Source organism: Hypanus sabinus, chromosome 16 (genome assembly GCF_030144855.1).
Source record: "Hypanus sabinus isolate sHypSab1 chromosome 16, sHypSab1.hap1, whole genome shotgun sequence".
Taxonomy (NCBI): Eukaryota; Metazoa; Chordata; class Chondrichthyes; order Myliobatiformes; family Dasyatidae; genus Hypanus; species Hypanus sabinus.
The window spans coordinates 85,003,043-85,016,660 of record NC_082721.1 but is presented as its reverse complement, the minus strand read 5'-3'; the positions used below and the strand labels follow the sequence as shown (position 1 = coordinate 85,016,660).

Sequence of the window (13,618 nt, the reverse complement as noted above, 5' to 3'; positions counted from 1 at the left end):
AGCAACATGCTGAAGGGCTGAGAGTCTGGAAGAGATTATCTGGAGCAAAAATCGTTGTGAGCCCCTGATCTAGAGAGAGCTGGGATTTGAGAAAAAGGCTGGGAATTTTAATGACAAGGCAACACCAAACTGGGAGGCAGAGTGGGTCAGTGAGCATGGTAGGTGATGGGGGTCAGAACGTGGTACAAACAAGGATATAGCCTCCAGTTTCACTAACTTGAAGTTTATAGGAGTGTTTGGAATTTCAAGTCTGTGCAAAGCAGTAGCAGGAGTGGTGAAAGAGTGAAGGAGCCTAAGAAGCAGGTACAATGATTTTAAAAGACATTTGGATAAGTATGTGGATAGGAGGGGTATAGCGGGATATGCGCCATATGTGGGCAAATGGAACTAGCTTAGTGGACACAATGGGCTGGTTGAGCTGAAGAGCCCGGTGTCACGCCTTAGCACTACGTAAATGTAAATCAGGGTTTCCAACCTTTCTTATGCACAGAGCCTTACATTAACTGAAGAGTTCTAAATGCTACTGATGCCCAGATCTCAGGAATACATTAACAAGGGAGAGAAATCCCAACAGCAACTCCATTTACTTTAATGGCAGTGGCTGGGGAACCCAGCGAGCCTGGCCATGCAGGGTTTCGCAGTTAAGTAGCGTTAGGTCAGATAGTTGTCAGGGGAGACCTACGGGTTGGTGGTGCTCAGGATGAACATGGAGCTGTAGGGTGGCATTGGTTTTGGACCGTCATCGTCATCAGCTTTCACCCCCTCCTCTTCTTTCTTTTCCTCTTCCTTTGTGGGCACGGCATCTGTGTTTGCATTCTTATTCACTGAGGAAACAGAATGGGAATAGTCTCATTGCTTGGTTTGTAGTTCACATCAGGCTGCAAGAGTAGCACTCAAACTCATATCCATCTGGGTTTCTTCTTCCTTGGCTCACCCTTCTCCATCCAGTTCCATCAGCCCATCACTCCTCCAGTATCAATCACCTCTGTCTCTACCTTCCTTCTCTGCATCCTCAAACTGGCTCCAGCTGTCACGCACCACCACCTCACACAGCTCCACCTTCCCCCAACACGTCTCTCCTCACTTGGTACCACCAATCACCTAATGGCCCCTGCCAGACCCCTCGCCTCTACTCATTCAGTCCCGGTGCGGACTCTTGTCCTGAAACGTCAACTACCCCTTTGTCTCTGCAGATACTGCCTGAACCGCTGAGTTCCTCCATCCATTTGCTTTGTTATCTTTTGCTTCCTGATTGGCTACATCCCTACTCAGGAAAGGGCTCCACTCAATGTGGTCACTCCAGCCGACCTGGTGCTGACTCACCCATTGCCTAATTTGGAGCTGTTTCCTTCCCTTGGGCTATTCCTGTATCCCAAGATTAGAGGGGGCCATTCCATCTACCTGAAAGCCAAGGAAGAACAACTGAGACTTCCCCTCATCGTAGCTCTTGTCCTGGGATGCCATCACTCGGCACAAGCACCTTCCCAGCTGTTATATAATGTGGTGAAAGTTTCTGTCACCAGTGAAATGGGTTCCAGAAAATCACCAATGTCTGGAGGAAAACATTAAGCCATTAACTCACATCTAATTTTCTACCCATTTACATAAATAAATGCTCAGAGAAACTTTGTAGGCCTGAGAAGGCCTCTGAGTAATTTATAATGTTCATTTAAATTTCCCCGGGCTTCCACTGTTTCAAAGGAAACAACCCCAGCTTAGCCAGTCCCTATAATCCTCCAGTTAGAGAACATTGAACAGTGAGCCATGAGCAGGTCCCTTCGGCCCACAAGGTCTATTCTGTACACAACGCCAAATTAAACTAAATCTCTTTTACCTGCACATCTTTCACCTTCTCCATTCGCTGTATGTGCCTGTCTAAAAGCCTCTTAAACACCACTGTCATGTCTGCTTCATCGCCCCTGGCAATCAGTGTAAAAAAATTATTTACCCGGAACCTCTCCAGTAAAATCTCCCCTTCTCACTCTAAATGCAGGCTCTCTAACATCTGGGAAAAAGGTTCTAACTATCTATCTTATTCATAAGACCACAAGACATGGGAGCAGACACAGGCCATTTGCCCGAAGAGTATGCTCCACCATTCCATCATGGCTGATCCCTCTCAACCCCATTCTCCTTGTAATCTTTGATGCCCTTACTAATCAAGAACCTATCAACCTCCACGTTAAGTATACCCAATGAATAGCACCCCTCCCACCTAGCATCCATGACAATGAATTCTACAGATTCACCACCCTCTGGTAAAATACACTCCTCCTCAACTCTGCTCTAAAGGGACATCCTTGTATTCTGAGGCTGTGCCCTCTGTGCCCCGCTACAGGAAGCATCCTCTTCATCTCCACTCTATCTAGAGCTTTCAATGTGCAATAGGTTTCAATGAGATCCCCCTTATTCTTCTAAACTCCAGTGAGCACAGGCCAATGGCAGCAGACCCCTTCTTAGAGAGGGGCTCTCAATTTTTTTGTAGTCCAGCACAAGTAGATTTTCAGTATTATTATAAGTTACTGATATTGAAACTTGAACACACTTTTATTTTCCTTTGTTACACAGTACTGCAGCAAATAACCCTCGGTACCCTGTGAATTTTAAAGGAGCAGGAAACAGATCCTGGTGAGTTTGTCTTGTAAGATTCAATTTCTGTCTGTTTTACACTAACCTTCCATTTTCCCACCACTAACACGGGACCCAGCTGTTTGCACAGCCCCACTGCAGTCTAAATTCCCAACCCATACTCCGGACTAATGAGCGCACCAGATACTGAACCGTCGGGAATTCCGAGTAATTGGATGCCAGATTATCAGAGTTTTCTCACAGCCTTACCTTGTAGAGTAGGGTCAGCGAATGGGATGTTTATAGTTGTGTGATCGGGCTTCTGGATGGCCTTCGTTGGATTGTTGGGACTGGTTGGGTTGGTCAGGATAAGGTTATTCTCTGGATTTTTGGGGTTTCCGGGATTGGTCGGATTTCCAGGCGTAGTGGTGGGGGCCTTGCGATTGGCCGTGCTGAGTGGATTGGAGGGGTTACTGGGATTAGGAGGGTTAGTGTGGTTTCCGATTTTTCCAGAGTTATTAAGACTGGAGGGGTCTGGGGGGTTGGTGGGATTGGCTGCATCCCTGGGGTTGTTGGTGTTCCTGGGATTAACAGGTTGTGTTGCCAGCTTGCTGTTCCGGAGGTTGTCCATATCCTCAGCGTGCTGTCCATTCTGCCTGCTGATGTCCTGCTGTACCGGCCGTGTGGTGGACAAGTTGAGGCCTGCAGGTGCGGGAGGAGCGTTCCCTTGGCTCTCCCTTTAACAATAACATGGAATTAGAAATCAGAGCAGGATAGCTCCTATCAGGAGTTTCAACAGAGAGTGTTGAGCAGTACAGCACAGGAACAAGCCCATCAGCCCAAAGTACTTGCACTAAGCACAATGCCAAATTAAATGCAGTCATAAAGAACTACAACACAGACACAGGCCCTTTGGCCCATCTAGTCCATGCTGTACTATCATTCTGCCTAATCCCATTGATCACAGCCCTACTTGACCTCACCAACCCCTCTCCCCCATCCATGTACCTATCCAAACTTCTCTTAAATGTAGAAATCGAACCAGCATCCACCATCCCATCAGCCTGATCCCTCCCTTCCCTGCACAGTCATGTGTCTGTTTAAATGCCTCAAATGCCACTGCTAACGCTGGCAGGACATTCCAGGCATCTACCTATCTTTCTCTCTCAGTGTAATCAAACTTGTCACATATACTGTATCTCCTCTAAATGTTTCTCCGCTTGTCTTTAGGATTAGACATTTCAACCCGGGAAAAGACTTTGACTATCAGCCCTATTTATGTACGTACTTCCATTGGTTCACCCCTTGGCCCCCAATGCCGCAGAGAAGAAAACCCACGTTTGCCCATTCTCTCCTTGCAGCTATCAACTGCCTACTCTGTCCATGTCTCTCCTAATTTTATGAGCCCTTTTCAGGTCTCCCCTCAACTTCAAATGCTCCAGAGAGAACAATCCCAGTTTGTCCCATCTCTAACAGGGGTTAGGTATGCAGGCTGAGAATTGGCAAATAGCTTTCAAACCGGATAAATGTGAGGTATTGCGTCTTCGGAGTTCAAACTGGGGTAGGACTTACACAGTGAACAGTAGGGCCCTGTGGAGTACAATGGGACAGAGATGCCCAGGAGTTCATGCACAGTTTGTTGAAAGCAATGTCACAGGTGGGCAAGATGGTGAAAAAGGCATTTGGCACCCAGGCCATCATCAGGCAGGGCACTGAGTATAGGAATTCAGAATTTATGTTGCAGCTATATAGATGTTAGAAGGACACACCTGGAGTTTTATTGACATACTGTAGTTATAAGACAGATATTATTAAATTAGAAAGAGCGCAGAATAGGATTTGCTAGTATGTTGTGTATATTTGGAGAGAGCTAGACGTATATAAGATTATGAGAGGCACATGAAAGCACGTAGCCTTTTTCCCAGGGTGTGGGGTGGGGGGTGCTAAAACAAGAGGGTGTAGGTTAAGATCAGAGGTGAGAGATTTAAAAGGAACACTGGAGCAGCTTCTTCAAGTGTATAGTATTTGGAATGAGCTGCCATATACTGTATTTGAGGTGGGCACAGGAGCAACATTTAAAAACCATCTAGGTAAGTCCATGAATAGGGGAAGTTGAGAGGGTTAATGGGCTAAACACAGGCAGATGGGACAGCATGGACTGACTTGAACTTAAAGGCCTGTTTCCATGCTGTTTGGCTCAAAACCAGGGGTTTCCAACCATTTTTATGCCATGGGCCAATACCATTAAGTAAGGGGTTTATGGATCCCAGTTTGGGAACCCCTGCACTAAAACAATCCAAGTTTATCCGGCCTTATACTATCCCAGTAAGAACAGAGGGCTAGAAATTCATTCTCACAATTCCAAATAAAGATGGTGCTGTGCTGCTGAAAAATGGGTTAAATAAATAAATTAGCAATTTAGCACACGCTCCTGCATGTCTTTATTTAGAGATACAGCACAGTAACAGGCCCAAAAAGGCTACACTGTATATTTACACCCACATGAGCAATTAACTTACTAACCAGTACACCTTTGAAATGTGAGCGGTAACTGGAGAACCTGGAGGGAACCCCTGCGGTCATGGGGAGAACGTACAGACAGCAGCAGGGTTCAGCCCATGTTGCTAGCGTTATGCTAACTGCTACACTACCCAGCTGCCCAAGAAATGAGATGCAGAGTCACAGAAAGCTACAGCACAGAAACAGGCCCTTCGGCCCATAGCCGTCCACCTCTCCCATCCACATACCAACCAAACTTTTCTTAAACATGGAAATTGAAATGGCATCACCACTTGCTCAGGCAGCTCATTCCACACACTCGTTTCCAGGATTATTCCTGTTTTCCGACACTCAACATACGTTTAAATCTGTTTGTTTGTTTGTTTTTTTATTTTATTTATCTATCTATCAATTAATTATGCAATGAAACACGGAGTAGGGTCTTCTGACTCTTTGAGCCACACTGCCTCTGCAACCCTCGACAATCCTGAAAAAGCCGATCGTCATCACGGGACAATTTACAGTGACCAATGAACCCACCCAGTATGTCTTTGGACAGTGGGAATTTTGTTCTCTCCAGCACTTTTTTTGTATGATGAAAAAATCCCCCAACTTTCAGTGGTGGTAAAAAGTCATTCCCTGAAACCATTGTCCTTTTCAGGGGCTCAATCGAAGCTGCTGGACAAAAGCAGCGGGTCAGGCAACTCAGTTCTGCCTCAGAATTCCAGCATCGGCCGGCTCTTGGGCCTCCACCTTTAGTTAAAGGGCCAAACAGAGCTCACGCCGTTGACTGCAATGTTGCCCAGAATGCTGACTGTACTTTTTTCCATAGATGCTGCCTGGCCTGCTGAGTTCCTCCAGCATTTTGTGTGTGTTGCTGTAAAGCATCGTGCTAGACACTGCACTACTGTGCTGCCCCAACACTGAGGCTTGATAGGGGTCACACTCCCTCTCACCTCAGGCCATTCTGGCCTGCCACTGATCCCCGCTACATTCCAGAGGTCACTGCCCACAGCTGACGTTCTGTTGTTTAGCAAACAAAGGAAGTTTCCGCAGAAAACAAAATTTATTTAAGAAGTACATGAATGGCATGACCTCTTCTCAAAGCAAGGTAATACCTCCAAACAGAAAACTGCAGTGAATTGAGGATATTTTCACTTAAATTCAGTCTGGGTCACTGACAGCAATGTAGACACTAGGTCTGACTGATAGGGGTTTGACTGATGGACAAAATAGACACCAGGTTCGACTGACAGGGGTTTGATTGACAAAATGGACACCAGGTTTGACTGACAGGGTTGGACTGATAGACAAAATAAACACCAGGTCTGACTGACAAACATCAATCATTTACACTCTGGAGACACAAGAAGCTGCAGATGCTGGAATCAGGAGCAAGACAAAAAGTGCCAGGGAAACTGAGTGGATCAGACAATATCTGCGGAGAGTAATCCATGGAGTGAAGATGAAGGATCTCAAACCAAAATGTCAGCTGACTATTTCTCTCAGAGTTCTTTCAGCCTTTTGCGTGGGTTGCAACACACTCAAGAATTCAGCAAGTCAGATAGCATCTGTGGAGGAAATAAACAGCTTATGTTTTAGACCAAGGGGCAGAAGTAGAATAAAAATATAGAGGGAGGGGAAGGTGCACAAGCTGGCAGATGCTAGGTGAGAGGGGGCAGCTAGGAGGGAGGGGGAGGGTGATGGAAGGGAATGATGTCAAAAACTAGGAGACACTAGGTGGAAGAGATAAAAGCCTGAAGAATTGACAAAGGAAACTCACAGGCAGGGACAGCAAACCTTGGAATAAATGAGCAAGTCATGAGGGTGGGGAAGAGGAAGAAAAGGGATGAGGGGGCTGCCAGAACATGGAAAAGGGTGCTGGGGTAGAGGGGAGGGAGGAAGAGAGAGCAAGGGAGAGGGAGAGAGAGAGAGGGAGAAAGAGGGAGTGAGAGGGAGAGGGGGAGAGAGAGAGATGGGATTTGGGGCTTTGAAGTTCCTAACATTCATTCTATGGGGTTTCTTGGTTATGGATGTCTGTGAAGAGTAAGAATTTCAGGTTGTGTACTGTGTACATTCTCTGATATTAAATTTAGCTATTTGAACAATTGTTTATTTTGCAGCTTCTGGAACCTTTCATTCTGCAATTTGGTTCCACAGCTTCCACAATCTCTAAAGCTTCGGGATGGTATAGCGTAGACACCGGGGTAGTGTAGTGCAGACACCAGGATGGTACAGTGCACAGGGGTGGTATTGTGCAGACACTGGGGTGGTATAGTGCAGACACTAGGGTGGGTATACTGCAGACACTGGGGTGGGTATAGTGCAAACACTGGGGTGTATAGTGCACAGGGATGGTATACTGCAGACACTGGGGTGTATAGTGCAGACACTGGGGTGGTATAGTGCAGACACTGGGGTGGTATAGTGCAGACACTGGGGTGGGTATAGTGCAGACACTGGAGTGTATAGTGCAGACACTGGGGCGTATAGTGCACAGGGATGGTATACTGCAGACACTGGGGTGTATAGTGCAGACACTGGGGTGGTATAGTGCAGACACTGGGGTGTATAGTGCAGACACTGGGGTGGGTATAGTGCAGACACTGGGGTGGTATAGTGCAGACACTGGGGTGTATAGTGCAGACACTGGGGTGGGTATAGTGCAGACACTGGGGTGGGTATAGTGCAGACACTGGGGTGGTATAGTGCAGACACTGGGGTGGTTATAGTGCAGACACTGGGGTGGTATAGTGCAGACACTGGGGTGGGTATAGTGCAGACACTGGGGTGGTATAGTGCAGACACTAGGGTGGGTATACTGCAGACACTGGGGTGGGTATAGTGCAGACACTGGGGTGTATAGTGCAGACACTGGGGTGGGTATAGTGCAGACACTGGAGTGTATAGTGCAGACACTGGGGTGTATAGTGCACAGGGATGGTATACTGCAGACACTGGGGTGTATAGTGCAGACACTGGGGTGGGTATAGTGCAGACACTGGGTGGTATAGTGCAGACACTGGGGTGGGTATAGTGCAGACACTGGGGTGGGTATAGTGCAGACACTGGGGTGGTATAGTGCAGACACTGGGGTGGTATAGTGCAGACACTGGGGTGTATAGTGCACAGGGATGGTATACTGCAGACACTGGGTGGTATAGTGCAGACACTGGGTGGTATAGTGCAGACACTGGGGTGGTTATAGTGCAGACACTGGGGTGGTATAGTGCAGACACTGGGGTGGTATAGTGCAGACACTGGGGTGGGTATAGTGCAGACACTGGGGTGTATAGTGCACAGGGATGGTATACTGCAGACACTGGGGTGGGTATAGTGCAGACACTGGGGTGGTATAGTGCAGACACTGGGGTGGTTATAGTGCAGACACTGGGGTGGTATAGTGCAGACACTGGGGTGGGTATACTGCAGACACTGGGGTGGTATAGTGCAGACACTGGGGTGGGTATAGTGCAGACACTGGGGTGGGTATAGTGCAGATACTGGGGTGGTATAGTGCAGACACTGGGGTGGGTATACTGCAGACACTGGGGTGGTATAGTGCAGACACTGGGGTGGGTATAGTGCAGACACTGGGGTGGGTATAGTGCAGACACTGGGATGGTTATAGTGCAGACACTGGGGTGGTATAGTGCAGACACTGGGGTGGGTATAGTGCAGACACTGGGGTGGGTATAGTGCAGACACTGGGGTGGGTATAGTGCAGACACCAGGATTGTACTGCGCACAGGGGTGGTATAGTGCAGACACTGGGGTGTATAGTGCAGACACTGGGGTGGGTATAGTGCAGACACTGGGTGGTATAGTGCAGACACTGGGGTGGGTATAGTGCAGACACCAGGATTGTACCGCACACAGGGGTGTATAGTGCAGACACCAGGATTGTATTGCGCACAGGGGTGGTATAGTGCAGACACTGGGGTGTATAGTGCACAAGGGTGGTATAGTGCAGACACAGGGGTGTATAGTGCAGACACTGGGGGTGGTATAGTGCAGAGGGATGGTATACTGCAGACACCAGGATTGTACCGTGCACAAGGGTGGTATAGTGCAGACACTGGGGTGGTATAGTGCAGACACTGGGGTGTATAGTGCACAAGGGTGGTATAGTGCAGACACAGGGGTGGGTATAGTGCAGACACTGGGGTGTATAGTGCAGACACTGGGGTGTATAGTGCAGACACTGGGGGTGGTATAGTGCAGAGGGATGGTATACTGCAGACACCAGGATTGTACCGTGCACAAGGGTGGTATAGTGCAGACACTGGGGTGGTATAGTGCAGGCTTAAGGAGCTCAAATCTCAAATGTTTAAGTTTGTTAGCGTGTTGGTTGGTGTGGTCAAGGGTTTATCTCTGGTCCTTTGATCTAACGTACAATGTAACAGTAACAGTGAACCAGTGTCAGAGACAGACACTAATGAGTTAGCCAAATGACTTTCTGACCCAATCTCCGTTTTCCATTTTGAGATGCAATCACTTTAAAACGTCACGTACTTTTTCCGCCGGTGCCTCCTCTCCTTTGACGCTGGGTCTTTGTCCTCCCTCTCTTTCTTGCCGTCGTTGTCATATGTGGATTGAGCGTGCCGGTTCCGCCTGCGCCTCTCCACACCTTCTGTATGCTCTCCGTCTTTGCCCTCCCTGCTGCCACGCGTGCCGTCCCTGTGCTTTGAGCGCCTCTCGCCTTTGACACCGTCCTCCATCCCGCCGGCATCGTGGGCCTCCACACCGCGCCGGTGCGCCCTGTGGCGCCGCTCCCGGTCGCCCTCAGCCCGTGACGAGCTGCTTCTCCCTTCCTTGCTCCCCCCTGGCCTGTGCTGGTGCCGCCTGTGCGTGGGCTCATTGGCCTGGCTCCGTTCACAGTCCCCATCCCTCACATTCCTCTCCTGGTTCCCCTCCTGCTCTCTCGGCCGGTACTCCACATCCCTTGGCACTCCGTCTCGGTTCTGCTCCCCTTCTTTACTGTTGCTACGATACCTCCTGATCCTCTCACCCTGCTCCACCATTCCCACCTCCCTCTCAAGAGTCCTGTCCTTGTTGGGGTCGTGGTAGCGTGCCTGCTTTCTCAGGAATTCCTCTGCCCTCTGATGACTGCTGCGCTGGTCCACAGTGGGCTCCGAAGGCCTGGTTTTGTTCGTGTTGTTGTTTCTGTTCTCCTGAGGATCCACCACCAGAGGCCGGTCCATGTGGGTCTTCATGTCCCGGCGGATATTCATGGAGTAGGCCATCTTCCACCTCTCGTCAGGGTCCAGCTCATTGTAAATGGCCTCCCGGCTGGTCAGCAAATTCTGCTTCCTCATCTCACTCATCCGCTGCTCCCATACCGTCTTCCCATGTTTCTGGTTCTTCTGTTGCTCCTTCCTGAAAGGAAACTGGATATTATCAGGTTGTCTGTCAACAGAGTTAACAAAACCTCCCTGCCCATAGCAATATTACATATAAGACTATGAAGTTACAGGACTCAGACCCAGTGGTCAACTTTTCCCTGGACCTTCTAGCTGTAATGGCGATGGGATGACAAACGTTCACCACCGCTACTCGGTGAAAGTGACATTGGCATTGGGAATTCCATGCTTGTGGTTTAATGCGCAAGTCTTTAAGTTACTGTCAATGATCCTGAAGTTATTAGATAGATTCCTTTACTTGCAGCCTGCCACCATGCATCAAGGGACTTACAGAAATTAACAGAGAATTCAGCTAACCACCCTGCAAAATACCCTGAAAATCTTACACTTTCTCACATGAATTCGTTACCATGGAGGGTGTATCAAACTTGCAATCAATAGGTTCTTGATCTGTTAAAGGGGTTAAGAGTTACAGGAAGAAGGTTGGGGAACGGAATTGAAAAGAAATTGACCACAAATGAATGGCGAGCAGACTGGATTGGATGAATGGCCTGATTTTGCTGCTGTATCTTCTAATTGGATAGTCAGGTACTGAGGCCTAGAAAAGTAGGATTAAGATGAGAAAGAATTTCTTCGTTGGATTGTGAATGTTGTAAATTATCTATCCCTGTGTCTTTGGAGACTCAGTTGCTGAGTATATTCTGGCTAAGATTAACAGATTGTTGAATATCAAAAGATTTGACAACAAGGTAGGTAAATCAATTAAGCACATGGTTAGTTACGAATTTATTTCATTCTCAAAGGGCTGAATGGTCTGTCCTATTAAACGAAGAAAAGGAAAATTCTAAAAGACTAGAATTTGTGGGGGGGGGGGGAGGCGTGCAGGTAGGGGAAAAGGTGAGGACAATATTGAAACCCATGAACAGGCAGAGGTCAGCAGACTGGCAAGCCTGCCTCACTATCCAACAGCATTATGGATGTCTGTGATTTAACCCCATGTCTCCTAATATCAATAATTTGCTATTCAATTGTTCAAAAATCCCAGTGGCTCAGCTTTTGATCACTGGGTGCTGTTTCTCACACGCCTTTTAAACTCACCAGGGCCCCATTTCTTGCTCTCAGATTAAACTCACCAGGTTCACTGGATTTTGATTATATGACTATTTAAGACTTTAAAAAGTGAATTGGAAATGTGTGGTAGATCAAACGGGAGTAATATCCAAAACACTGGGAAATCAGCACCATCAAAGTACTGAAGATGCCAAATTATTGGAATTTAAGAGAGAACAAAAATCCACCGATGTTAGTTTTAAAATTAATTATTATTTGGGCAGTGACTTTCACTTCCGGAAGGATGCTCTGAGCATCTGCCAGACTTGGCATGTGGAAGACTTTTCAAATTTCATTCTGAAAAGGCCCACCTGTTTTTCCAACTCTAACCCCTTCTTCCCAGATTCCCCAATGAGCAAAGTTTTAAGGACCAATGATTATCACAGCAGCGAACAGAATGTATCGCTGTAAGACGTTCACAAATACATTTCCCATGATCTGATTTTCAAACCGAGAGCACACCCAGAGCACAAAACAGTGAAGAGGAGAAGTACAGGCACTCAACAATGCAGTGGCAGCTGTTGGCAGGCTTCGTGTAGATCTACTTACCCAACTGCAAATAAAATCCAGTGCATTCCATGCAGCATGCAATTAGTTAAATGCACAAAGTTCAGTGTGAGCTGCTTTGTCAGGTAGGAAATGGGTAACAACAGTTGCAATTGTTCTCTTTTAGCTCTGCCCATGATTTGTGTTGTTTTAGGAGTAATATAGGGTGAACCTTCTTGCCACATAGCTCACGCTCTGACATATAGTAAGACCATGTCAGAACGTTCTAAGAGACCAGTTACTCAACATCAGTCAGGCTCAACCTATCAGAAACTCTGGACCTTGTGGGTCAGGTATTTGCTTTACAAGAAGCAGGCAGACCACTCAACCTCTCAGTTGATCTCCGGGCCATTGCAGGGGGCTGTTGTGGGTCTCACCTCACACGTTAGTCAAACCGGGTAAAATTTCCTTCTCTGAAAGATATTTTTGAAACAGATGGGTTTTAACAACAATCGTCTGGTTTATTTAATCAGCCATTTTTAACAATGTCCAGTTGCCGCTCTGGGATTTGGATTTGTCTCCAGACCAATCATGATAACACAAGTCCCTCCTCGCACTGTTCTGGGCAGCAGAGGGGAACAGGGACAGGGAGTGTGAACAATTGCAAAACCATTCTTGTTTTGAAGACTTATTGGCTCCATCATTATCCAGAGATATTACCCCCATTCCCACCTGCAAAGTCAACTGGCTAAAAAAAAATCAAAATGCAAATCATGAAAAGCAATGAATGAAAGCAATGGCCAATGCAATTTTTAAAACAAAGCACAAAGACTGAAACAAATTAATGTTTAAGACAGAAAAATAGCCCAAACACAGAAAAACATTAATTACAATCCACCAAAGTCCATTGTTGAAGGCAGCAGCTTAGAGCATTTCTGTGTGTTGACAGCACTAGGGATGCCTGTCTGCACTAGAATGGTTGGCAGGAAATGAGCTACAGAAAATTTCAACAGGAGATTACCTGCTGCAGGAGCAGAGCTTCACAGAAATGACATGCTGAGCAGTTATTTTACATTATAATTTGGTGTAGTTTCTTTTGTTTCCAATCTTAGTTACTTATTATGACAGAAGACGTGCCATACCCAGTGATCTACGCCGGCTCCCACACCTCCTTTCCTCACTTCCCTGTGCCCTGCTACTGAACCTCCCTCACATGCCCATGAACTCTCCTTTGATTTTCTACCTTTTACCCTCGTGGAAGAGGTGCTTCTCAGTTTCCATCAGCAGGGAACTGATCATTTTCACCATTAGTCGAAGGATAGTTTTGGATACCTTCCTCGGTTCACCTTGATGTCATTGGCCTAAGTTGCCACTGGGGAAGGTAGAACAGAACCGAACAGGCCATTCGGTCCCAGATGTTGAAGCAACCTTTGATCCTACTCCAAAATCAATCTAACACTTTCCTCCCAAGTAGCAACCCCCCTCCCATTTTTCTTTCATCCATGTGCCTATCTAAGAGCATCTTAAATGTCCGAATGTATCTGCCTCTACAGTGAACTCCTGGTCCTTACCACTCTCTGTGTGAAAAAAGT

At 47.2% G+C, this 13,618-nt stretch overlaps 1 protein-coding gene across 1 annotated transcript in view; it reads right to left on the bottom strand.

The window, feature by feature from the left end:
- The window catches only part of LOC132405928 (voltage-dependent P/Q-type calcium channel subunit alpha-1A-like), a 393,641-nt gene that overhangs the window by 172,560 nt on the left and 207,463 nt on the right, over positions 1-13,618 (bottom strand). Inside the window, exons 20-22 of the mRNA XM_059990909.1 lie at positions 9,583-10,446; positions 2,839-3,305; positions 683-824 (exon numbers count right to left, since the gene is read on the bottom strand). Of these exons, the coding sequence (XP_059846892.1) occupies positions 683-824; positions 2,839-3,305; positions 9,583-10,446 (1,473 nt within the window). The remainder of the gene's footprint in view (positions 1-682; positions 825-2,838; positions 3,306-9,582; positions 10,447-13,618) is intronic.